At 41.7% G+C, this 26344-nt stretch overlaps 1 protein-coding gene across 2 annotated transcripts in view; it reads right to left on the bottom strand.

The window, feature by feature from the left end:
• The window catches only part of LOC139367248 (WW domain-containing adapter protein with coiled-coil-like), a 78202-nt gene that overhangs the window by 20990 nt on the left and 30868 nt on the right, over positions 1–26344 (bottom strand). The window contains exons 1-5 of one of the 2 annotated variants that reach the window (XM_071105494.1): positions 25634–25866; positions 21827–21948; positions 12587–12829; positions 1581–1703; positions 1295–1443 (exon numbers count right to left, since the gene is read on the bottom strand). In XM_071105494.1, coding sequence (XP_070961595.1) covers positions 1295–1443; positions 1581–1703; positions 12587–12829; positions 21827–21948; positions 25634–25824 — 828 coding nt within the window. In that variant the 5' untranslated portion in view covers positions 25825–25866. Of the gene's footprint in view, positions 1–1294; positions 1444–1580; positions 1704–12586; positions 12830–21826; positions 21949–25633; positions 25867–26344 lie in introns of those variants that run through there. The other variant, XM_071105493.1, reaches the window with a different exon arrangement.

Raw genomic sequence — 26344 nt, 5'->3', positions numbered from 1 at the left:
CTGTTTCCTCCAGCATCTTCACAAGGTCCTTTGCTGTTGTTCTGGGAATGATATGCACTTTTCGCACGTTAATCTCCAGGAGACAGAACGAGTCTCCTTCCTGAGCGGTATGATGACTGCGTGGTCCCATGGTGTTTATACTTGCATACTATTGTTTGTACAGATGAACGTGGTACCTTCAGGCGTTTGGAAATTGCGGTCCAGGATGAACCACACTTGTGGAGGTCTGGTTCATCCTTTTTTCTGAGGTCTTGATTTTCCCATGATGTCAAGCAAAGAGGCACTGTTTGAAGGTAGGCCTTGAAATACATCCACAGGTACACCTCCAATTGACTCAAATGAGGACACTTCGCCTATCAGAAGCTTCTAAAGCCATGACATTTTTGGGAATTTTCCAAGCTGTTTAAGGGCACAGTCAACTTAGTGTATGTAAACTTCTGACCCACTGTAATTGTGACAGTGAATTATAAGTGAAATGATCTGTCTGTAAGCAATTGTTGGAAAAAGTACTTGCACAAAGTAGATGTCCTAACAGACTTGCCAAAACCATAGTTTGTTAACAAGAAATTTGTGGAGTGGTTGAAAAACAAGGTTTAATGACTCCAACCTAAGGGTATGTAAAAATGTTGTCAAAAAATGGACATCAAAATATTCAAATATAATGATATAACTCAAAAGATCCCCAATGATTGTACAGAGCAGTAGCAGAGTTTCTGTCTAGCTCAATTGCCATTCTCTGACCTTGGCTAATACATATTTCTTTGCCACGGTATTGTTTTGGTATTGAGTATCGTAATACTAAACCTGGTATGGAAGTCCAAATTCTGGTACTGTGACAACACTACATCACTTAAACACTGAACCTGGGTATGATTTAGGCCAGTTTGTGATGCTGTGAAACACCAACAGAAAATACTCCTAGGCCCAGACCAGCTAGGTTATACAGCCAACACAAATACTACCATTCCCTTCACTCATTTACATTACATACAGAACAAGACAGCCAATACTTGTAATGCGAAACATGGATTGAACAGAGTTGCTCTGCAGGCAGTACTTTAGACACAGAGGTTCTAGGCAGGAAGTAGGCTGCTAGGCAGGCAGTAGTTAGTATATTAGACTGGCAAGGCTTTTTTTTCACTACTTGGTCTTTTGACCAATCACATCAGATCCTTTTCAGAGCTGATACGATTAGTCAAAAGAACAATTAGTGAAAAAAATATTAGAATTGGGCTGCATGTCTAAAAGCAGCCAAATAGACATGGCCTACCAGAGTGGTAGTAGTAGACAGTACCTTGTTCTGTGAGGCTACAGGGGGCGTGCTGAGCAGGGCTTTGTGGTGACCAGCGTTGTTCTGCGGCGTGCTGATCCTGGGAGACACATAGGAGCGGGGAGAGGAGGCGTCTGACGTCAACGACATGGGGGACTGGTTCGACTGCTGGGCTGTTGGGGGTAACAGAGGGTGGAGAATTATTAGACATCTATCTGGTTTAGATACTTTAAAAATCAACAGTGGCAAGTTGGAATAGGAAGGTTGCCATTGTGGATCTAAAAACAAAACAGGGTGGCTGAAGGCCTACCTTGGTTGGAGAGCTGGGCTGCTTGGGAGAGCAGAGTAGTGATGTTGAAGGCTGACGGGCCGGCTGTGAGGATCTTATGAAGCAACGACTGTAACGACGCTTGAGTGACAGCAGCTTTGAGGACTGGAAAGAGAAGGAAAAAAAATAAAAAATGAGTGTGGAAAGCTTAGAAATATGGGCTTTTATCTAAAACCATAACATAAGATGATCCCTAACATCACCCCTGTTTTAGAGCCATCAGATCAGCCACACTAAGTGCGCGACCAAACAAAATGTAAACAACGGAGCAAATTAAATTCTATGACTAACTACTCTCTAGCTGGTAAAAATGTATTTTGACGTAGGAACAAACTGAATCAGGATGGATTGGGCAATATTACCATAGTATCGGCTAGCGTTGATGATTGACAGCCATCGTCGATGGTGATGATATCGTGATGTGACCGACAATGGTTTACCATATTTGAACTTCACTGGCGCCACGCATAAGGCCGCAGAACTGAGTCGGCTAGCGCCCAAGTGACATTGAGTAAACAGAGGAATCTAGGCTAGACAGAGCAGTGAATTTCACCAAGGCAGTGCAAAATGTTCAGTCAGAAAATATTGTTTCCCTTTTTCCTCGCTCTGTCATATGCATGGGCTTTATAGCCAAAAACTATTCACTTAATTTTTTTTATTTTTATAAATTGGACACTCCACTATATTGTGTATAAAAAAAATACAAATTCTCTCCATTCAATATGAATATGACTTTGGGCTACTACGCTTTCATCGTTCTTTGCATGAAACACAGGCATGCAAGGTTAAAACCGAATGTCCAATATAGCCTATCATAGAAGCTTTACAACAAACTATTTCCCTAATAGCTCTTGAAGGTACTGTTGTCCTAAAGGTGTCACTTTCAGTCTTGTTCTTTTTGAAAGTCAGAGGCTATAGGCCTAGGCTATTCTCAATCACAGCTTTATGAGAACTGGAACAAACAATAGACTTAAGAGAGAAGGACGAGGCAAAGCAATTAGTATCCAGTTCTTTAGACTGTAGACTATGCTTCTATCCAACCCATGATTTATTATGTAACTCACTGGGATGATAAACCGAAAATTACAGACATATCCGAGTCATACCGAAGCAATTTTGCATATGTCGGTATTTTTCGATAATTACACAATATTCCTTCATGTCGTTTCATTTGAACTAAGACTACAGCAGCCAACCAGAGCTGTGTTCTATTCCATGTTCCCACACCTGTTGGCAGTTCTCAAGTGATGTTACGTGTAGCTTCGCTCATTAGCGGGAGAAAATGAAGAGCAATGAAGAACATGCAGTCCCAGAAATCCAAGAACAAATACTGTCAAAGAAGGATGCAGTGTTGGTTGTTGGGACTTACTTTGGTTTTAAACCTAGTGACATTGAGCAGCGTGAGGCAGTGTGCTTGTACTGTCGCAAAACTATAGCAACCACTCCAGGAAACACAAGCATCTTAACCTACCACCGTCACGACAACGCAGACAAAAATTCCAAATTATATCCATAATGTCAACAGAAACATGTCAAAAGTTTTTTATAATCAATCCTCAGGGTGTTTTTCAAATATCTATTCAATAATATATCAACCGGGACAGTTGGCTTTTCACTAGGACCGGGAGAAACAATGGTTGCCTCTCCCTTTTGCGCACAAATCACCCTGAGAGCCCCCACCTGTCCACTTACGCAATGTGGTCGTTGACACTCATTCTTCAAAATAAAAGCCTGAAACTATGTCTAAAGGCTGTTGACACCTTAGGGAAGCCATAGAAAAAGGAATCTGGTTGATATCCCTTTCAATGGGCAATGCATAGGGACACAGGGGTTTCAAAATAAGAGTCACTTCCTGATTAGGTTTTTCTCAGGCTTTCGCCTGCAATATCAGTTCTGTTATACTCAGACAATATTTTTACAGTTTTGGAAACTTTAGAGTGTTTTCTATCCTAATCTGTCAATTATATGCATAATCTAGCACCTGGTCCTGAGAAATAGGCCGTTTACTTTGGGAACGTTATTTTTCCAAACATAAAATAGTGCCCCCTAGTTTCAAGAGGCTGATCCTCAACACTGGGGGCCCACAAGGATGCGTGCTCAGCCCCCTCCTGTACTCCCTGTTCACCCATGACTGCGTGGCCATGCATGCCTCCAACTTAATCATCAAGTTGGCAGACGACAACAGTAGTAGGCCTGATTATCAACAATGATAAGACAGCCCACAGGGAGGAGGTGAGGGCTCGGATTATGGTGCCAGGAAAATAACATCTCATCCGACGTTAACAAAACAAAGGAGGAAACAGCAGAGGGAGCACCCCCCTATCCGCATCGATGAGACCGCAGTGGAGACGGTGGAATGCTTCAAGTTTCTCGGCATACACATCACTGACAAACTGAAATGGTCCACCCACACAGACAGTGTTGTGAAGGCTGAAGAAATGTAGTTTGTCACCTAAAACCGACAAACTTTTATAGATGCACAATTGAGAGTGTCCTGTTGGGCTGTATCACCGCCTGGTACGGCAACTGCACCGCCCGCAACCGTAGAGCTCTCCAGAGGTTGGTGCGGTCTGCCAAACGCATCACGGGGCAAACTACCTGCCCTCCAGGACATCTACAGCACCCGATATCACAGGAAGGTCAAAAAGATCAAGGACAACCAACCGAGCCACCGCTATCATCCAGAAGGTGAGGTCAGTACAGGTGCATCAAAGCTGGGACCGAGAGACTGAGAAATAGCCATCTCAAGGCCATCAGACTGTTAAATTGCCATCACTAGCACAGAGAATGCTGCATATATACATAGACTTGAAATTACTGCCCACTTTAATAATGTTCAAGTATTTTACATTATTCATCTCATATTAAAATGTATTTATATTTAACCTTTATTTAACTAGGTAAGTCAGTCGCTCTGACATTGTTTGTCCAAATATTTATATATTCTTAATTCCATTCCTTTAGATTGTGTGTATTGTTAGAAATTCCTGCAATGTTGGAGCTAGAAACACAAGCATTTCTTTACATGCGCAACATCTGCTAAACACGTGTATGTGACAAATACAATTTGATTTGTCGCATGCGATTTAGCCCTATAGCCCAACGGTGGTTTTAGCAGTGTCTTATTTTGTATTTTTTTAAGCATGTATTTTTTAGGGGGTTGGCCAATATATAATGATATTGCGCACTATCACAATCTTTTATGAGTACACAATCACGACAGGACAAAGGTTGACGTCACCCAACTCTATAACACGCAGCACAAATGCGCCGGAGTGTAAGGGCTGACGTCTTACCGGCTCTCAACCAATCATGCTATTTTGTTGGTTTTTCGTGTGGTTCATAACTTGTTTTGTACATAATGTTACTGCTACCTCTTATAACCAAAAATAGCTTCTGGACATCAGAACTGGGATTATTCACCTCAAATTGGACGAGGAGTTACACTCAATGAGTCGGACATGAAGGATATCCCACAGACACATGACCAGGCCCCAATCCCCGTGATTCGCTGGAGAAGGAAACGGAGATTGAAGCAAAAGATCAGGGTGCCTGCCTTGCGAGGATCAGGCAACGAATGGCTAATCTGAGCTTGCCTTCCGTTCTGCAAGCTAACGTTCAATCACTGGAAAATAAATGGGACGAACTGAAAGCACGTATATCCTACCAACGGGACATTGAAAACGGTAATATCTTATGTCTCACCGTGTAGACGCTGTACAGCTGGAGGGTTATAGACTATCAGCAGGATAGAACACCAGCCTCTGGTAAGACAAGAGGCAGGGGCATATGCATTTATGTAAACAGCTGGTGTGCGATATCTAAGGAAGTCAAAGTTTGGCTCGCCTGAGGTCGAGTATCTCCTGATAAGCTGAAGACCACACTATCTACCTAGAGAGTTTCTGTATTTTTCGTAGCTGTCTACATACCACTACAGAGCAAGGTTGGAACAAAAACCGCACTCAATAAGCTGTATTCCCCCATAAGCAAACAGGAAAATGCTCTCCCAGTGGCCGGTAACTTTAATGTAGGGAAACTTAAATCAGTGTTACTGAATTTCTGTCAGCATGTTAAATGAGCAAACCAGAGGGGGGAAAAAATAAAATAAAATCTAGACCACCAAATCTCCACACACGGAGCTCTTCCTCGACCCTTCATTTGGCAAATCTGACCATAACTCTATCCTCCTGATTCCTGCTTACACGCAAAAATGAAAGCTGGAAGCACCAGTGACTCCATTTATTTAAAAAAAAAAAAGTGGTCAGATGAAGCAGATGTTAAACTACAGGACTGTTTTGCGTGCAGACTGGAATATGCTCTGGGACTCTTTCGATGGCATTAAGGAGTGCACCACAGTCATTGGCTTCATCAATAAGTGCATCGATGACGTCGTCCCCACAGTGACTGTACGTACATACCCCAACCAGAAGTCATGATTACAGGCAACATTCGCACTGAGCTAAAGGGTAGAGCTTTCACTTTCAAGGAGCGGGACTCTAACCCGGAAGCTTATAAGAAATCCCGCTATGCCCTCCGACGAACCATCAAACAAGCAAAGTGCCAATAAAGGACTAAGATCGAATCGTACTACACCAGCTCCGAAGCTCGTCGGATGTGGCAGGGCTTGCAAACTATTAGACTACAAAGGGAAGTACAGCCGAGAGCTGCCCAGTGACACAAGCCTACCAGATGAGTTAAATGGCTAGCTAGTAAGTGGGGTGTGCGCTAATAGCGTTTTAAACGTCACTCGCTCAGACTAGTTATTCCCCTTGCTCTGCAAGGGCCGCGGCTTTTGTGGAGCGATGGGTAACGCTGCTTCGAGTGTGGCGGTTGTCGATGTGTACCTGGTTCGAGCCCAGGTAGGGGCGAGGAGAGGGACGGAAGCTATACTATTCCAATGGCAATACTAAAGTGCCTATAAGAACATCCAATAGTCAAAGGTATATGAAATACAAATTGTATAAGGAGAAATAGTCCTATAATTCCTATAATAACTACAACCTAAAACTTCTTACCTTGGAATAGTGAAGTCTCATGTTAAAAAGGAACCACCAACTTTCATATGTTCTCATGTTCTGAGCAAGGAACTTAAAACCTTAGCTTTTTTACATGGCACATATTGCACTTTTATTTTTCCAACACTTTGTTTTTGCATTATTTAAACCAAATTGAAAATGTTTCATTATTTATTTGAGGCTAAATTGATTTTGATGTATTATATTAAGTTAAAATAAGTGTTAATTCAGTATTGTCATTATTACAAATAAATAAATAATTGTAAAACTTGTATTAATTTTATTTTTTCTCTTTCTTTTCTTCTCAAATCGGCATCGGCTTTTTTTGGTCCTCCAACAATCGGCATTGAAAAAACATAATCGGCAGACCTCTACTTTGTACCTCACTATTGTTGTCACGATACCATAATTTTGACTCCGATAGCCATACCAGGTTTAGTATCACGATACCATTGGATTAAAAAGGTATTTTAGCCAAAGTTACAGAATGGCACTTGATCCAAACAGATCTTTTGAGTTCAATATCATTACATTTTAAAGGTTTTGTCAATTTTTCAGAGAATGCTATGTATGCATTAATGAATCAATTTGCTTTTACCAAACTACATAACGGTAATAATTTATTTGAATGGTAAATCTCTGTTGATAAACTTGGTAAATCAAGACGTAGCCAAGACAAATTCACAATACAGACTTAATTCCATCAAGTGGAGTATGGGCATACATTGAATTATTGAGCTTGTATTGGCTGATTTCATGGGGCTACATCTATTTGCCTTCCATTTGGGACTTATTTTATTGTACTTAACATGCATAGAAGAAGCAATCTTTTTTTATAACAGAGTATGCTGTCTGTTTAAGACCTAATGACTCAACCTAATGACCCTCCCAGAGAGACCGCACAGATGTGAGGCAAGAGAGACAAAGTGAACAAATAACATTTTTGGCTGTGACTGAAAATCAGCATTTTTTGCATTATGGTTTGCATATCATCACAAAGTACTAGGGGAGTGAATGGATGTTGGCTTCAGCTGTAAGTTAGCAAGGAAAATTTGCCTACAAAGCTGGAAGCTACTGGTATCTTCTTGCATTGTGTTCTAGCCTGTAATGGACTGTTTTGCGAACAGTAAATAACAGTTGCAACATTTCTATATCCTGTGTTGCATTATTCAAGTGTGTTATCTTCTGTGCAGCATGAGTGGGGAGATAACATGATGCAGCCCAGACTCCCAGTGAGTAAAGTGGTTCCTCAGGACAGGTTAGAGCTAGCAATGAATAAGTGTAGCATGCACGGTGCACTGGCACTATAAGGGGACATCGGCTGTGCTGATAGACAGACGACCTCTCAATTAGTAGACGACGTGAAACATGACAGAAGTACAGAAGGTTTCATGTTCTAGTATAGAAACATACTAAAATTGCAGTATACTGTGCAACACTACATCAATATGCGATTTTACGTGTTTTTTTTTGTTAGAGAGTGGACCTCAAAACGTAAATAGCATCTCATAGTTATGCAATGTTTCTAACAAATCTGAAATGGTCACGGCACAGAATACAATTTGAAACCTGAAGGCACACATGCTTGAAAACAAGTAATAAAAGCATTACGATGGCTTTGAGTATCTTATGTTGGCTTCGAGTAAAGATATTGCATTCTGGGCCATGCTCAGGGATCATAAAGCAGTCAGAGAGGATGACACGCTTGCCCCAGACAGCCAGTGCCAGCCATGTTCTTTTCTGCATGGCCAGTCATCGTTGCATATTGAAGCAGGATTGGGCTGCTGCAGAGCCCCGGTCTGTGTGACAGAGGGCCCCGCTGAGCACATTTGCTCTGGAGCACTTAAGCACCCGGCATGACACGCCAGACAGGGTCAGCCTCCAACCAACCAGACCCTGACTAATAGTAGCATTAGAACACAGGGTGGCAGGTAGCCTAGCGGTTAAGAGCCTTGGGCCAGTAACTGAAAGGTTGCGGTTTTGAATACGAGCCGACTGGGAGAAAAATTTGAAGATGAGCATTATCTCAAAAACCCAACATTAGCAAGTTAATTCTCACATCTCTGAAAATATTTGTTGAATTTCGTGCTATCTGTAATATTGTATAGCTGTGGAATCTTGACAATACGTACTATTGAGGAAAACAGGCACGTTTCAACATATACACCGACTTTGAGAAGGGATGACGAGAAGGGATGACTCGCGTGACGAGTAGCTTAGCAACTGTGTGACGCTGCATGACAACGTGAACGTGATTGGTCGACAGTGCTGGGTCAGGCGTTACACTGACGCAAAATATGATCAATGGCTTTCGAGATCAGACATCCTGGAGTTGTGACATCAGCCAGCATTGAAATCTGACATGTATGATATCTAAAAGTCGTATTCCTATTAAAATTCCAGTGTACTGAGAGCAACTTTACCACAGTTCTAAGTCATACAGGCCGGATGTCAGCCAGCTTGAACGCCAATAACTCAGATTCACGTGAAAACATGAAATGACCCAGAAAATCAAAACATAATTAGATGCAAAAACCAATAACACTCAAAATGGGTGACCATTTCCTTTAATGCAGACATGGCTGTCACTCATTATATATATATATACAGTGGGGCAAGAAAGTATTTAGTCAGCCACCAATTGTGCAAGTTCTCCCACTTAAAAAGATGAGGCCAGTAATTTTCATCATGGGTACACTTCAACTATGACAGACAAAATTAGAAGAAAAAATCCAGAAAATCACATTGTAGGATTTTTAATGAATTTATTTGCACATTATGGTGGAAAATAAGTATTTGGTCAATAACAAAAGTTTCTGAATACTTTGTTATATACCCTTTGTTGCGAATGACAGAGGTCAAACGTTTTCTGTAAGTCTTCACAAGGTTCTCACACACTGTTGCTGGTATTTTGGCCCATTCCTCCATGCAGATCTCCTCTAGAGCAGTGATGTTTTGGGGCTGTTGCTGGGCAACACGGACTTTCAACTCCCTCCAAAGATTTTCTATGGGGTTGAGATCTGGAGACTGGCTAGGCCACTCCAGGACCTTGAAATGCTTCTTACGAAGCCACTCCTTCGTTGCCCGGGTGGTGTGTTTGGGATCATTGTCATGCTGAAAGACCCAGCCACGTTTCATGTTCTTTGGATGCAACTCAGCATTCTTTGTCCTCCAAACACGACGAGTTGAGTTTTCACCTAAAAGTTCTATTTTGGTTTCATCTGACCATATGACATTCTCCCAATCTTCTTCTGGATCATCCAAATGCTTTCTAGCAAACTTCAGACGGGCCTGGACATTTTCTGGCTTAAGCAGGGGGACACGTCTGGCACTGCAGGATTTGAGTCCCTGGCGACGTAGTGTGTTACTGATGATAGGCTTTGTTACTTTGGTCCCAGCTCTCTGCAGGTCATTCACTAGGCCCCCCCGTGTGGTTCTTGGATTTTTGCTCAGCGTTCTTGTGATAATTTTCACCCCACGGGGTGAGATCTTGCGTGGAGCCCCAGATCAAGGGAGATTATCAGTGGTCTTGTATGTCTTCCATTTCCTAATAATTGCTCCCACAGTTGATTTCTTCAAACCAAGCTGCTTACCTATTACAGATTCAGTCTTCCCAGCCTGGTGCAGGTTTACAATTTTGTTTCTGGTGTCCTTTGACAGCTCTTTGGTCTTGGCCATAGTGGAGTTTGGAGTGTGACTGTTTGAGGTTGTGGACAGGTGTCTTTTATACTGATAACAAGTTCAAACAGGTGCCATTAATACAGGTAACGAGTGGAGGACAGCCTCTTAAAGAAGCAGTTACAGGTCTATACTTATTTTCCACCATAATTTGCTAATAAATTCATTGAAAATCCTACGATGTGATTTTCTGGACTTTTTTCTCACTTTGTCTGTCATAGTTGAAGTGTACGTATGATGAAAATTACAGGCCTCTCATCTTTTTAAGTGGGAGAACTAGCACAATTGGTGGCTGACTAAATACTTTTTTGCCCCACTGTATATATGTGTGTTTTAAATGCAAATGTAATGATATTGAACTCAAGACACCAAACGACTGAAGAAGTAGCCGAGTTGATCTGTCAGAATCAAGTGCCATTCTGTGACTGGCTAATATGCCTTGATATCGAGTATCATGATACTAAAATTGGTATCGAAATCAAAATTCTGGTATCATGACAACATTACCACACAGTCAGGCACCACTACCAAAATGGAAGACCTCAGAAGAAAAGGCAGCTCACTCCTAGGTTGGACAACCTGTGGGTGTATGCATACACAGGTAACCTGTTAGTCAAGTGTACATACAATTGAAGTCGTAAGTTTACATACACTTAGGATGGAGTCACTAAAACTCGTTTTTCAACCACTCCACAAATATCTTGTGGCCAGTCAGTTAGGACATCTACTTTGTGTATGACAAGTAATTTTTCCAACAATTGTTTACAGAGATTATTTAACTTATAATTCACTGTATCACAATTCCAGTGGGTCAGAAGTTTACATACACTAAGTTGACTGTGCCTTTAAACAGCTTGGAAAATTCCCGAAAATTATGTAATGGCTTTGGAAGCTTCTGATAAGCTAAGTGACATCATTTGAGTCAATTGGAGGTGTACCTGTAGATGTATTTCAAGGCCTACCTTCAAACTCAGTGGGAAAATCAAAAGAAAATCACCCAAGACCTCAGAAAAAAAGTTGTAGACCACCACAAGTCTGGTTCATCCTTGGGAGCAATTTTCAAACGTCTGAAGGTACCACGTTCATCTGTACAAACAATAGTAAACAAGTATAAACACCATGGGACCACGCAGCCGTCATACTGCTGAGGAAGGAGACTCATTCTGTCTCCTTGTGGTGAACGTACGTTGGTGCGAAAAGTGTAAATCAATCCCAGAACAAAAGCAAAAGACCTTGTAAAGATGCTGGAGGAAACAGGTACAAAAGTATCTATATCCACAGTAAAACGAGTCCTATATCGACATAACCTGAAAGGCCGCAAAGCAAGGAAGAAGCCACTACTCCAAAACCGCCATAAGAAAGCCAGACTACGGTTTGCAACTGCCCATGGAGACAAAGATCGTCCTTTTTGGAGAAATGTCCTCTGGTCTGATGAAACAAAAATTGAACTGTTTGGCCATAACGACCAAAGCTTGGTCGCAAATGGGTCTTCCAAATGGACAATGACCCCCAGCAAACTACCAAAGTTGTGACAAAATGGCTTAAGGACAACACAGTCAAGGTATCGGAGTGGCCATCACAAAGCTCTGACCTCAATCCCATAGAAAATGCGTGGGCAGAACTGCAAAAGCGTGTGCGAGCAACGAGGCCTACAAAGCTGACTCAATTACATAAGCTCTGTCAGGAGGAATGGGCCAAAATTCACCCAATCTATTATGGGAAACTTGTGGAAGGCTACCCAAAAAGTTTGACCCAAGTTTAAACAATTTAAAGGCAATGCTACCAAATACAAATGTTGTGTATGAAAACATCTGACCCCACTGTGAATGTGAAATAAATCATTCTCTACTATTATTCTGACATTTCACATTCTTAAAATAAAGTGGTGATCCTAACTGACCTAAAGACAATACATTTTTACTAGGATTAAATGCCAGGAATTGTGGAAAAACTGAGTTTAAAGGTGTATGTAAACTTCCCGACTTCAACTGTACCTGCCCAGTGTCCTCAGAGGGAGGTAAAAGAAAGGTTGAAAGACAACTGGTCTCAGTCACCATCATGACCAAAACAAACACTTCAATCTTAATTTGCTTCAGAAGCATTCAGCATACCCTCTATCGTGTTTGTGTGTCTGAGCTATTACAGTGTTGTGGATAGAAGGGTAAGAGAATACTGGGTCTAAGAGAAACAGATGGCGCTGACCCATAATTTGCTGACTGCGAAATAATTTACCACCATAACCCTCACATGTAAGACTCTTCAGAGGACATGTGTGTACGCACGTGACTCTCTTACCCTCGTTGATCTTGGCCATGTCGACGCTGGCATTGTTAAGCTGTAGGGCGGTCTGAAGTGCTGGGAGGAGCTGTCTGAGCAGTGAGGGGTCCTGGAGCAGGGGGGTATGGACGGGGGACTGCAGGACTGGGGACACGGGCACCGTGGTAGAGGCCGAAGAGGAACCGGGGGTAACCGATGTGGGGTTCAGGCCCGAGCCTGAGGAGGACGCCAATGCTGGCTGCTTCTCCGTCTGGGCCGATTCTGTGGAGGGAGGAGAGGAGGAAGGGGAAGGAGTGAGGGAGGCAGCCTTGTCAGATCTCAAATGTGAAAAGCATTCGCACATCTGGTAAAGATTCGCACATCTGATCACAATTTTTTTGCAGGTGCAGCGTGGGAAACATTTAACCTGCTGTGACTAGGGGGCAGTATTTTCATTTTTGGAAAAATAACGTTCCCAAAGTAAACAGGATATTTTGTCAGGACAAGATGCTAGAATATGCATATAATTGACAGCTTAGGATAGAAAACACTAAAGTTTCCAAAACTGTAAAAATATTGTCTGTGAGTATAACAGAGGTGATATTGCAGGCGAAAGACTGAGAAAAATCCAATCCGGAAGTGACTCATGTTTTGAAGCTCTGCGTTCCGATGCGTCCCTATTGAGCAGTGAATGGGCTATCAACCAGACTACTTTTTCTATGTATTCCCCAAGGTGTCTACAGCATTGTGACGTAGTTTCGCGCCTTTATGTTGAAGAATAAGCGTAAGCGGCTACATTGCGCAAGTGGTCACCTGATGGCTCTGAGTGATTCTTGCGTAAAATTCAGAGGTAGCCATTTTTCCTCTCGCTCCTACTGAAAAACCAATTGTCCCGTTGAAAAACACCTTGAGGATTGATTATAAACTACGTTTGCCATGTTTCTGTCGATATTATGGAGCTAATTTGGAATATTTTTCGGCATTGTCGTGACTGCAATTTCCGGTCGACTTCTCAGCCAAACGTGAAGAACAAACGTAGCTATTTGGCCTACAAAAATAATATTTTTGGAAAAAACATTTGCTATCTAACTGGGAGTCTCGTGAGTGAAAACATCCGAAGCTCATCAAAGGTAAACAATTTAACTTGATTGCTTTTCTGATTTCCGTGACCAAGTTACCTGCTGCTAGCTGGACATAATGCTATGCTAGGCTATCGATAAACTTACACAAATGCTTGTCTTGCTTTGGCTGTAAAGCATATTTTGAAAATCTGAGATGACAGGGTGATTAACAAAAGGCTAAGGCTGTGTTTCAATATATTTCACTTGTGATTTTCATGAATAGGAATATTTTCTAGTAATATTTATGTCTGTTGCGTTATGCTAATTAGTGTCAGATGATGACAACGATCCCGTTCACGGAATGGGAGTTACAACAAGTTAAATGTAACTTAGCGTCTCACCAACCTTAACCTCTCTAACGACCCACCAGGCCAACATCCGGGTGAAACTGCAGAGCGCTAACATTCTAAATACACCATTTGTTATAGTAAACATTCTTGTAAATACATGCATCTTAAATAATTTAAAAGATGAACGTTTTATTAATCCAGCCGCTGTGTCAGATTTCAAAAAGGCTTTACTGTGAAAGCAAACCATGCAATTTTCTGAGGACAGCTCCCCGCACACACAAGTATTACTAGCATTTTCCAACCAAGCATTAATTAGCGTCACGAAAGTCAGATAACAATAAAATAAATTGCTTACCTTTGAAGATCTTCCTCTGGTGGCAATGCCAAGTGTCCTAACTACACAGTGAATGTTCGTTTTGTTTGATAACATCCATTTTTATAGCCTAACACAAAACATTTGTAAACCGCTTGCGTCGTGATTTCCGTCTCATTCAACTTTGGACGAAGCGTTCATGGTAATTACACACACTAAACATACGTTTATCCAGTTGTTGGTGTTGGTTTCAATCCTCTGGTTGTTACTACCACAACCATACTTGACTGTTCTTTTCCCTGGATGTATTGACCGAAACAAACCGTTTTGAAGACACCAATCAACGACCTCATTGCGCACCAATGTTCGGACCGGTCTATCGTTGATTGACTGCATTTTGGCCCAATGACCACTGATCATCTTGAAATCTAGCTTGGAAGATAGCCAATGAGTTTAGGTAAACGGCAATATGTAATGGTTATACGTTTGAAGACCAGCCTTTGTCGTAAACTCTGGTGTAAGAGAGGTTAATTCGCCATTGCAAATCCTACTTGACGGAGTCACGAGTGTTACGCATAGCAGTACATAGTCAATAGAATTTTCAGCAAGTTTATATATTTAAATTATGGCGAATAAATCAGGAAAAGCTAAAACAAAGTCTAGGTATACAGATTTAACCCAAGTTATAGAGGAAATTGATAGAGAAAGCGAGACCGAGTAAATAGTTACCCTCGTTATTTAAAAAAAATAGATTTTTTTATATATTTATTTTGGTGTGTGTTAGAATAGCATTTATGTATATAGTTACTTCCTTCAAAATGTATCACTGTACCAATTTGGCCACTTAGGTACATTTGGTTACATTTGTGTGGGACACTTGGGTGACTTCATGCTCAATGTCATGTAGCTCGCTCATTTTTGAAGTTCTGTCTAAACCTTTGCTCAGCTATTGTTGCCATCTTTTCTTCATTCAAATCCCCAGCATCCTATCTGTATGTTTGGCTGTTCTTGGTCGTTTGAAAGATGATGCAGCAACAATAAAAACAGAAAATGTATGTTTATTTCCTTGTATTTTCTTCTACCAGATCTATTGTGTTATATTCTCCTACATTCAATTCACATTTCCACAAAATTCAGTGTTTCCTTTCAAATGATACCAAGAATATGCATATCCTTGCTTCTGGGCCTGAGCTACAGGCAGTTAGATTAGGGTATGTCTTTAGGAGGGGGGGTGGGGGGGTACCCCAAAGAAGTTAAGAGGCCAAGACGAAAGCTTAGCCTAATAAACAAGTGATACTGGCAAGAGCAGTGTACAAGAATGCCTCTGTCTGGGCAACAGACAAGTTTATTAAAGACAGGGTCCGCTCCAGTGGAAACTGCCTCAAAAGTGGAATCGCATTTTCAAATGACAACTCAGCAAGTGGGTGTGTCGAGCGAGTGACATTCGTATAGTAGGGTCTGAAATTATTGACACTTGATAAAGATGAGCAATAATGACTGTACAAAATATATTGTATGCTCAATTGGGTAACACTTAACTTGACACCCAGTGTCATAACACATTATGACATGGTCATGACAGCTGACAGAACTTGTCATGCCACATTTACACCTGTTGTGGCAGTGCCTTCAGACGTTTTCCACATTTTGTTACGTTACAGTCTTATTCAAAAATGTCTCAATCTACACACAATAAAAAATAAATATTCAGACCCTTTGCTATGAGACTCGAAATTGAGCTCAGCTGCATCCTGTTTCCAATGATCAGACTTGAGGTTAATTCAACTTGATTGCAGTCCACCTGTGGTCAAGTCAATTGATTGGACATGATTTGGAAAGGCACACACCTATCTATATAAGGTTGACAGTGCATGTCAGAGCAAAAACCAAGCCATGAGGTCGAAGGATTTGTCCGTAGAGCTCCGAGATGGGAATGTGTCGAGGCACAGATCTGGGGAAAGGTATCAAAACATTTCTGCAGCATTCCTAGCGAAACTGAGCAATCGGGGGAGAAGGGCCTTGGTGAGGGAGGTGACCAAGAACCTGATGGTCACTCTGACTAGAGCTCTAGAGCTCCTCTGCGGAGACAGAAGAACCTTCCAGAAGGACAACCATCTCTGCAGCACTCCACCAAATCAGGTCTTTATGGTAGAGATGCCAGACAGAAGCCACTCCTCAGTTCAAGGCACATGACAGCCCCCTTGGAGTTTGCCAAAAGGCACTTAACCTGTTGGATCTCTAGGGGCGCTATTTCATTTTTGGATAAAAAACGTTCCCGTTTTAAGCACGATATTTTGTCACGAAAAGATGCTCGACTATGCATATTCTTGACAGTTTTTGAAAGAAAACACTCTGAAGTTTCAGAATCTGCAAAGATATTGTCTGTAAGTGCCCCAGAACTCATTCTACAGGCGAAACCAAGATGAGGCGTCAACCAGGAAATTAGCAGAATTTCTGAAGCTCTGTTTTCCATTGTCTCCTTATATGGCTGTGATTGCGCAAGGAATGAGCCTACACTTTCTGTCGTTCCCCCAAGGTCTTAGCAGCATTGTGACGTATTTGTAGGCATATCATTGGAAGATTGACCATAAGAGACTACATTTTCCAAGTGTCCGCCTGGTGTCCTGCGTGGAATTCGGTGCGCAATTGCCAGCTGCTTGTACTTTTCCATTTGATTGAGGGGAGAAACCATGCGTCCAAGAACGATATATCAATGAAGAGATATGTGAAAAACACCTTGAGGATTGATTCTAAACAACGTTTGCCATGTTGTCAGTCGATATTATAGAGTTAATTTTGAAAAAAGTTTGCGTTTTGAGGACTGAATTTTCGTTTTTTTTGGTAGCCAAATGTGATGTATAAAACGGAGCTATTTCTAATACACAAAGAATCTTTTTGGAAAAACTGAGCATCTGCTATCTAACTGAGAGTATCCTCATTGAAAACATCAGAAGTTCTTCAAAGGTAAATGATTTTATTTGAAGGCTTTTATGTTTTTGTTGAAATGTTGCGTGCTGGATGCTAACGCTAATGCTAACGCTAAATGCTACGCTAGCTAGCTACTTTTACACAAATTATTGTTTTCCTATGGTTGAGAAGCATATTTTGAAAATCTGAGATGACAGTGTTGTTTACAAAAGACTAAGCTTGAGAGATGGCATATTTATTTCATTTGCGATTTTCATGAATAGTTAACGTTGCGTTATGGTAATGAGCTTGAGTCTGTATTCCTGATACCGGATCCGGGATGGGGAGATCAGAGAGGTTAAAGGACCATGAGAAACAAGATTCTCTGGTCTGATGAAACCAAGAAATTTGGCCTGAATGCCAAGCATCATATCTGGAGGAAACCTGGAACCATCCCTACGGTGAAGCATGGTGGTGGCAGCATCATGCTATGGGGATGTTTTTTAGCGAAAGGGACTGGGAGACCAGTCAGGAGAGGCAATGATGAAAAGAGAAAAGGGATGTTTTTTTTTAAATTTTATAAACCTTTAACTAAGCACTCCAGCTAAGAAAAAAAAAACGTATTTACAACGACGGCCTACAGGGGAATAAGTGGGTTAACTGCCTTGTTCAGGGGCAGAACAAGAGATCAGCTCGGTGATTTGATCCAGCAACCTTTCGGTTACTGGCCCAACGCTCTAACCACTAGACTACCTGCCTCCACAGGTAGCCTAGTATAGAGAGATCCTTGATGAAAACCTGCTCCAGAGCGCTCAGGATCTCAGACTGGGTCGAAGGTTCACCAACAGGCACCTGAGTGGCGCAGCGTTCTAAGGCACTGCATCGCAGTGCTAGAGGCATCACTACAGACCCTGGTTCTATTCCAGGTTGTATCACAACCGGCCGTGATCGGGAGTCCCATAGAGTGGCACACAATTGGCCCAACGCCGTCTGGGTTTGGCCGGGGTAGGCCATCATTGTAAATCAATGTGTTCTTAACTGACTTGCCTAGTTAACCCTCTTCATCCTACCCCCTCCTTTTTCGAACATTCTGTTAAAAATCGCGCAACATTTCAGCGTCCTGCTACTCATGCCAGGAATATAGTATATGCATATGATTAGTATGTGTGGATAGAAAACACTCTGAAGTTTCTCATACTGATTAAATCACGGCTGTGACTATAACAGAGCGTGTGTTTCATCGAAAAGCGCAAGAAAAACTGGTCACGGAAATCTGAAAAAAGTATCCATGCGCCCCTTTCATGGATTGTTTAAAGGAAACCAAATTTAATATGGAGACGGATGCAATTCCTACAGCCAAAAACGTCATTTTCATTGACATAAATCCTTTGAGACATTACCAATAGATCCGTCATTCCATCCAGCCTACCTCAATCGATTTTGGAAGATTGAAAAATGGACACTTTTCTTTTGTAGCTGCTATTGAATACAGATCGCCCAGTAATCAATTTGATCGCTTATTAACGTTTACAAATACCTAAAGTTGGGTTATAAAAGTAGGTTGAAGTGTTTTGTCAAAGAATATAGGCAACTTATATAATTTTTAAACATGACGTTGCGTGTTGGAAGAGAGCTTTTTTCCTGATGCAGACAGGCTATACAAATTGATATTTTGGGCATTCATGGACGGATTTAATCGGGAAAAAGACCAATTTGTGATGTTTATGGGACATATAGGAGTGCCAACAAAGAATATCATCAAAGGTAATGAATGTTTTATATTTTATTTCTGCGTTTTTGTGTAGCGCCGGCTACGCTAATTATTTTGTTTACGTCGCCTTCAGGCATGCTATCAGATAATAGCTTCTCATGCTTTCGCCGAAAAGCATTTTAAAAATCGGACTTGTTGGCTAGATTCACAACGAGTGTAGCTTTAATTCAATACCCTGCATGTGTATTTTAATGAACGTTTGAGTTTTAACGAGTACATTTAGCATTTAGCGTAGACGTCTGCGTCCCAAGTAGGATCAAGAAGTTAAATAAAAATAAATTTTAAAAACAGGCAATGACCCTAAGCACTCAGCCAAGACAATGCAGGAGAGGCTCTGAATGTCCTTGAGTGGACTTGAACCCGGTCGGGTCTGAATACAATTGTAAATGTCATATTTCAGGTTAGTTTTAATAAATTAGCAAACATTACTAAAAATCTATTTTTGCTTTCTCACTATGGGGTATTGTGGGTAGATTCATCCAAGTTGGTAGAGTCACAAGCGATGTAGTCATTGAATGCTGGGAATATGGGACCAAATAAACTTTTGACTGCTTTATTTATAATCTTCAGGGGTGTCAATTTTGACCCCTACCTAACTTTTGATGTATTTGAGCAAATTGTAAATATACTTTCCCCCTTTTCTTGAGCATACAATATAGCTCAGTATTTGAATTATTTATTTTAGTCATTATTGCTCATCTTTATCAAGGGTGTCAATTTCAGACCCCACTGTACACAGTAGTTCTAGATTGGATAAATATTCTGAAGATTCAAACCGTCTCAAATCAACAGGCTTTTGAAGTCTGGTTAAAAGCCCCTGCTAGACTGTCCTCCCCATCTGGCTGTACAGCACAGGAACACGCTCACCAACATGAGCCACCACCACTCCTGCAGTATCTCCAGTAAGTGACTACACTTTCACTGAGACAATGACAGCCTTAGATTAAAATGATCTGAAAACACCAAGTCACAAATACCAGAGAATTATAAGAGTGGTTTTGAACGTCAACGGTGAAGATGCGACTCTGGGATGCTGGCCTTCTAGGCAGAGTTACAAAGAAAAAGCCATATCTCAGACTGGCCAATAAAAATAAAAGATTAAGATGGGCAAAAGAACACAAGACACTGGACAAAGGAGCTGTTGGAGTCGCCTCTTCATGGTTGACTTTGAGACTGGGTACTATTTAATGACCCTGCTGGTTGAGTTCTTGTGAGGTGTCTGTTACTCAACTCTAATGTACTTGTCCTCTTGCTCAGTTGTGCACCGGGGCCTCCCACTCCTCTTTCTATTCTGGTTAGAGACAGTTTGTGCTGCTCTGTGAAGGGAGTAGTACACAGCGTTGTACAATATCTTCAGTTTCTTGGCAATTTCTCGCATGGAATAGCCTTCATTTCTCAAAACAAGAATAGACTGACGAGTTTCAGAAGAAAGGCCTTTGTTTCTGGACACTTTGAGCCTGTAATTGAACCCACAAATGCTGACGCTACAGATACTTGCTTCATTAATCAGCACTACAGTTTTCACCTGTGCTAACAATTGCAAAACGGTTTTCTAACACAACGTGCCATTGGAAGCCAGGAGTGATGGTTGCTGATAATGGGCCTGTTTCCAGCTACAATAGTCATTTACAACATCTACACTGTATTTCTGATGTTATTTTAAAGGACAAAAATGTGATTTTATTTAAAAAACAAGGACATTTCTAAGTGACCCCAAACTTTTGAACGGTAGGGTAAGTCATAAAATATATTCCCCCCACCCAGTGTTGTAATCAAAACTTACCAGAAAGCATGTAGTCCTTGGCTCAGACAGTGTAATAGTGTGGGCTCAATAGCATCTCATTAGTGTGCAAGATCTTTAGAATCAGCTGTACATGTGATGGAAGAATGCACTGTGCATGCAGAGGGTTGCAATTCCATTGAATTGGGGATAGTTTAACCAAAATATGCCACAAGACCTAGAATTGCCTTATGTATATCCCACAAAAAAAGGTTCACTGTTATAAGGCAACTTTTTTCATGAATGTAAGCTAAATTTCAAGGCTTAACTTCCCATGGAAAATGTCAGGAAATTTTACCGACGTCTTTGAAACCCTAGATGTAGTTACAGTATGGAATTCACAACTAAATGTTTGCCAGCAAGATAACTTAATAGTTAAGATAACCGTCTAAAATGTTGTAAATGCTCTGCAGTTGTGCATTTGGTTTGATCATTTAGTAGCTAGTTGGCTATCTAGCTAAGCGGTTAGCTTCTACCAAAATCAAGCGTCGCATAGGGGCGGCAGGGTAGCCTAGTGGTTAGAGCGTTGGACTAGTAGCCGGAAGGTTGCAAGTTCAAACCCCCGAGCTGACAAGGTACAAATCTGTCGTTCTGCCCCTGAACAGGCAGTTAACCCACTGTTCCTAGGCCGTCATTGAAAATAAGAATTTGTTCTTAACTGACTTGCCTGGTTAAATAAAGGTAAAATAAATAAATAAATAAATAAATAAGATAGAACCCCCTCCTGGATCAAGAGCCTTGCAGTCTAATATGTTTTGGGCATGCAGCAAACTGAGTAGCATTTTAGAGTTACTTGTATAAACTGGGATGTCTGTCGTTAAATAGTTTAAATCAGAGACCGTATAAAATATTTGCAATGCGCTCGTTACCATTTAGTTAGAATTCTCTATGTGATTTTACATGTACTTGTTAGCATTGCTAACCTTTGGATTACAGAGGCTGTGTGGTTCGAAAATATCTCCCCTTGTGCTTAGTGCAGGTATTACCGAATATCCCAGTATGGCACAAGGTCGGTATGAAGGCATGACACCGGCCAAGCCTACTTTTGTACCTCAATGGGAGACCTTGTATAAAAAAACTATTTTTAAAAGACTTACTAGCAGCAGTAAAGCCAGTGGCTGATGTAGCCTGCTGCATGGCCTCCCGTCTGTAGTCCCGGTCTTTGGGGAAACTGTTGACTGGCGTCACCTTAGTGGAGGACTCCTTCTGCCTCTGCTCTCTGGGAAACAAACAAACAGTCAAGTTAGAGCTCAAGATTGCATCTCAAATGGCACCATCCATCCATCACTACTTTTGACCAGGGCCCTAAGGTAAGTAAAACACATTGTCACTCAAAGATGAGGAAGATCTGCGCAAAGGTAGAGCCCTATATAATATGTTTGAATTTTTTGCCCGATTCAGTTTAATCTGTATGGAAAAGCCAACTAAAATTTACTCCTGAGGTGCTGACCTGTTGCACCCTCTACAACCACTATTATTATAATTATTTGATCCTGCGGATCATCTATGAACATTTGAACATTTTGGCCATGTACTGTTATAATCTCAGCCCAGCACAGTCAGAAGAGGACCAGCTACCCCTCAGAGCATGGCTTCTTTCTAGGGAGTTTTTCCCTAGCCACTGTGCTTCTTCATCTGCATTGCTTGCTGTTTGGGGTTTTAGGCTGGGTTTCTCCCCAAATTCCATTTTCTCCTTTTAGTTCAGGTTTTTGTTTTTCCCAGTTTCTGTTCACAAAAATCCTACCTTTTTAATAGAAAAACAAAACGTTCTAAATCAGGGATTGGCAATTAATTTAGGAAATTTGTGTTTTAACTAAAGTGGTCTAACTAATAAAGCATGTGATCGCGTCTCAATCAAGGTATGAAATTGTTATTTTCCAAATACAATCTATTGTTGGGCTTAGTTGTGGTCAATTTGCAGTGTTCAAATTATAATGATGGGAAAACAAATCATTAAGAAATGTCTGGGTTTTGGGTGTAGTTACCCTTCAACTCAAGTGTGTACCAGTCAGAGACTGTTGTTTGGTTAGCAATGTTTCTGTAGCGCTCCTGTGATTGCAAAACAAAATGGCCACGGGATTGATGCAAATAATGATATAATTCTGTCAGGAAGGCTACTTTGTAGTTAGTCTCACGTTGCCATACCTCAAATCACGTCGTTGTCACGCCTCACTTTGAGGTCTAGAGAATTTTGTATTGCAAAACCGTTTTGAATGGTCGACTGGGATTTTGATTGGATGTTACATTTCAAGAACCCTCCACCCACACGCCCATAGAACAGGTGCTGTGTGTTATATGAGTCACTGTTTTCCGTCCGGGTAGTTGTTGCCTATGCTAGTTTAAGTGTGGCCGATAGTCTGCTATTTATAGAAATTGAAAGTGGATTATGCTGATGACAAACACTTTTTCCCCTAGTCTCGATTCGTCCACGTGGCCACTTGTTGTGCTACCACCAAAAACATTGTTAAGATTGGGTCCTTGGTCAAACAGCAGAGGCAAGTAAATAAATGGTTTTCTTTATTAAACAATGTATTATTAGCTAACTGGCTGGCTACAAGTAGGCGACCTTGTAGGCTAACACAACTGAGCTGCTAGCTAGCCAACTTTCCAGACTATTTAGCTAAGGGAATTAAATGTAATCACCCAACATCCTATTAGCTAGCTATTCTGATGCAATCATTGTAAATTAAAAATAGTCACCAAAAGCGTAAATAACAGCCATGAAAGAGAGTGAAATTGCTGCTGTCATTGAAGGGAGAGTGTAGGCTAATAACCTAGGCAGCAGATTGTGCAGATCTAGTGCCCATGCACTATTGGCTGCCTAGGCTAGCTATTGGATAGGGCAGGTCATTTTGTGGGAGGACATTGGAGAATCTTTTCATAGTTCCAGTCCCTAGATGGGAAAACTGAGGACAGAGCGATAAATGGCAACATAATATTCAGTTCTGTCTAATTTGAGTATTATGAACACGATTTCTGTGATGTTTTCTGCCTTCAGACATGGAAAGCTGTCAAAGCCTGTTTGCAGATGGAGAGGTCCCAATGAATGCCCCAACAGACTATGGGCATATCCTATATGCCACGGGTTACATGTGCAGGCCTACCTATGTTAGCAAATGTTGTATACAAAAATAGTTATAATCGACAACAATTGGAGCAGACCAATCATGCTGAAGGTCTGCTGGATGTGCAGGCGTCTGTTTCAGACAAGCAATAACACACCCGATTCAACCTTATGAGTTGAGTCAAGTGCGCTATTGCTGGGCTGGAATTGAAGTCTGCTCACCCTGTAGATCAGGGATCAGTGGAGCAAGGTTGGCCACCACTGGTCTGGAGTTTTTGTTCACCTGACCGAGCACGCCCCCATTCTCACCGACAGGGCTGTAGTAGAGCAGGTTGAGAGCTTCAAGTTCCTTGGTGTCCACATCAACAAACTATAATGGTCCAAACACACCAAAACAGTCGTGCAGAGGGCACGACAAAGCCTATTCCCCCTCAGGAAACTAAAAAGATTTGGCATGGGTCCTGAGATCCTCAAAAGGGTCTACAGCTGCAACATCGAGAGCATCACTGGTTGCATCACTGCCTGGTACGGCAATTGCTCAGCCTCCAACTGCAAGGCACTAGAGGATAGTGCGTATGGCCCAGTACATTACTGGGGCAAAGCTGCCTGCCATCCAGGACATCTACACCAGGCAGTGTCAGAGGAAGGCCCTAAAACTTGTCAAAAATCCCAGCCACCCTGGTCATAGGCTGTTCCCTCTACTACCGCATGGCAAGCGGTACCGGAGTACCAAGTCTAGGACAAAAAAAAACGTATTTTATCCATCTATTATACAGGTAATCAAACGGCTACCCGGACTATTTGCATTGTGTTAAACCATTATTAAAAATGAACTAGTGTCAATGTTGATGAATCACATCACAATCAAGAGGGGGTGGTGTTCTGTCTAATGTGTCTGTTGTATTCCCAAATGAACATGTCCTTTTTGTGTAGTTGTAGAACTCCAATCTGTTTTATTTGATTGTCACCCTCAGTATATTAGCTATGTGAATCCATTTGCAGCTTATCATAAGGCATGCATCGCCAATGCAGCCATAAGCCTACAGTATGATGGCATTACTGGCCTTATGGGCATCTCATATCTGAAGCAGAGAATAGCTAAACTCATACACTGTTTACATGTCGAGTTATATGTGCAGTTTAAAATGATACCAGTAGACAATGTTCAGTATGAGGCAAACCATATACCAGGTTTTGTACATGCCTTGTAAGTGCGGACATAAAATTGTTTCAGTGGAAATCCAACCCTTGTCATGCAAGTACAGTATGGAAATAAGGAGACAATTAGGCTTCCTGGAGATTAGCATTAGAGGTTAAATTTATATGATTAATTTTTGCACGGTTGCTCCTAAGGCACTAATCTGGTGAGCGCCTTTGGAGCTCCGCCAAAGCAAGGCATTTAATTGGTTTGACGTGTTGCGAGGCGTCACTGATCAAATAAAATAAAATGTTATTGTCACATACACGTGTTTAGCAGCTGTTATTGCGGGTGTAGCAAAATTATTGTTCCTAGCTCCAACAGTGGAGTAATATCTAACAATTTCACAACATATACCCAATACACACAAATCTAAGTAAAGGAGAAAATATAAATATATGGACAAGCAATGTCAGGGCGGCATATACTAACAGTAGAATAGAATACAGTATATATATATATATATGAGATGAGAAATAGAAAATATGTAAACATTTTTAGTGGCCAGTAAGTAATTTCAAGTCTATGTATATAGGCAGCAGCCTCTAATGTGCTAGTGATGGGTATTTAACAGTCTGATGGCCTTGAGATTGAAAAACAGCTTCTGTCTCTCGGTCCCAGCTTTGATGCACCTGTACTGACCTCGCCTTCTGGATGATAGCGGGGTGAACAGGCAGTGGCTCGGGTGGTTGTTGTCCTTGATCTTTTCGGCCTTCCTGTGACATCAGGTGATGTAGGTGTCCTGGAGGGCAGGTAGTTTGCCCCCGTGATGCGTTGGGCAGACCACACCACCCTCTGGAGAGCCCTGCGGTTGCAGGCGGTGCAGTTGCCATACCAGGCGGTGATACAGCCCGACAGGATGCTCTCAATTGTGCCTCTGTAAAAGTTTGTTAGGGTTTTAGGTACCAAGCCAAATTTCTTCAACCTCCTGAGGTTAAAGAGGCACTGTTGCACCTTCTTCACCAGACTGTGTGGGTGGACCATTTCAGTTTGTCAGTGATGTGTACGCCAAAGAACTTGAAGCATTCCACCTTCTCCACTGCGGCCCCGTAAATGTGGATAGGTGGGGTGCTCCCTCTGCTGTTTCCCGAAGTCCACAATTATCTTGTTTTGTTGACGTTGAGTGAGGATATTTCCCTGGCAACACACTCCCAGTGCCCTCACCTCCTCCCTGTAGGCCGTCTCGTCATTGTTGGTAATAAGCCTACTACTGTTGTGTCGTCTGCAAACTTGATTGAGTTGGAGGCGTGCGTGGCCACGCATTCATGGGTGAACAGGGAGTACAGGAGGGGGCTGCGCATGCACCAGGTTTCCAAACTCTCTTTAGAGGATTACTGCCATGGAACTTCCCCA

Source organism: Oncorhynchus clarkii, chromosome 15, assembly GCF_045791955.1.
Source record: "Oncorhynchus clarkii lewisi isolate Uvic-CL-2024 chromosome 15, UVic_Ocla_1.0, whole genome shotgun sequence".
Classification (NCBI taxonomy): domain Eukaryota; kingdom Metazoa; phylum Chordata; class Actinopteri; order Salmoniformes; family Salmonidae; genus Oncorhynchus; species Oncorhynchus clarkii.
The sequence above is the reverse complement of the archived record's forward strand: the minus strand, read 5'-3'. Positions and strand labels throughout refer to the sequence as shown.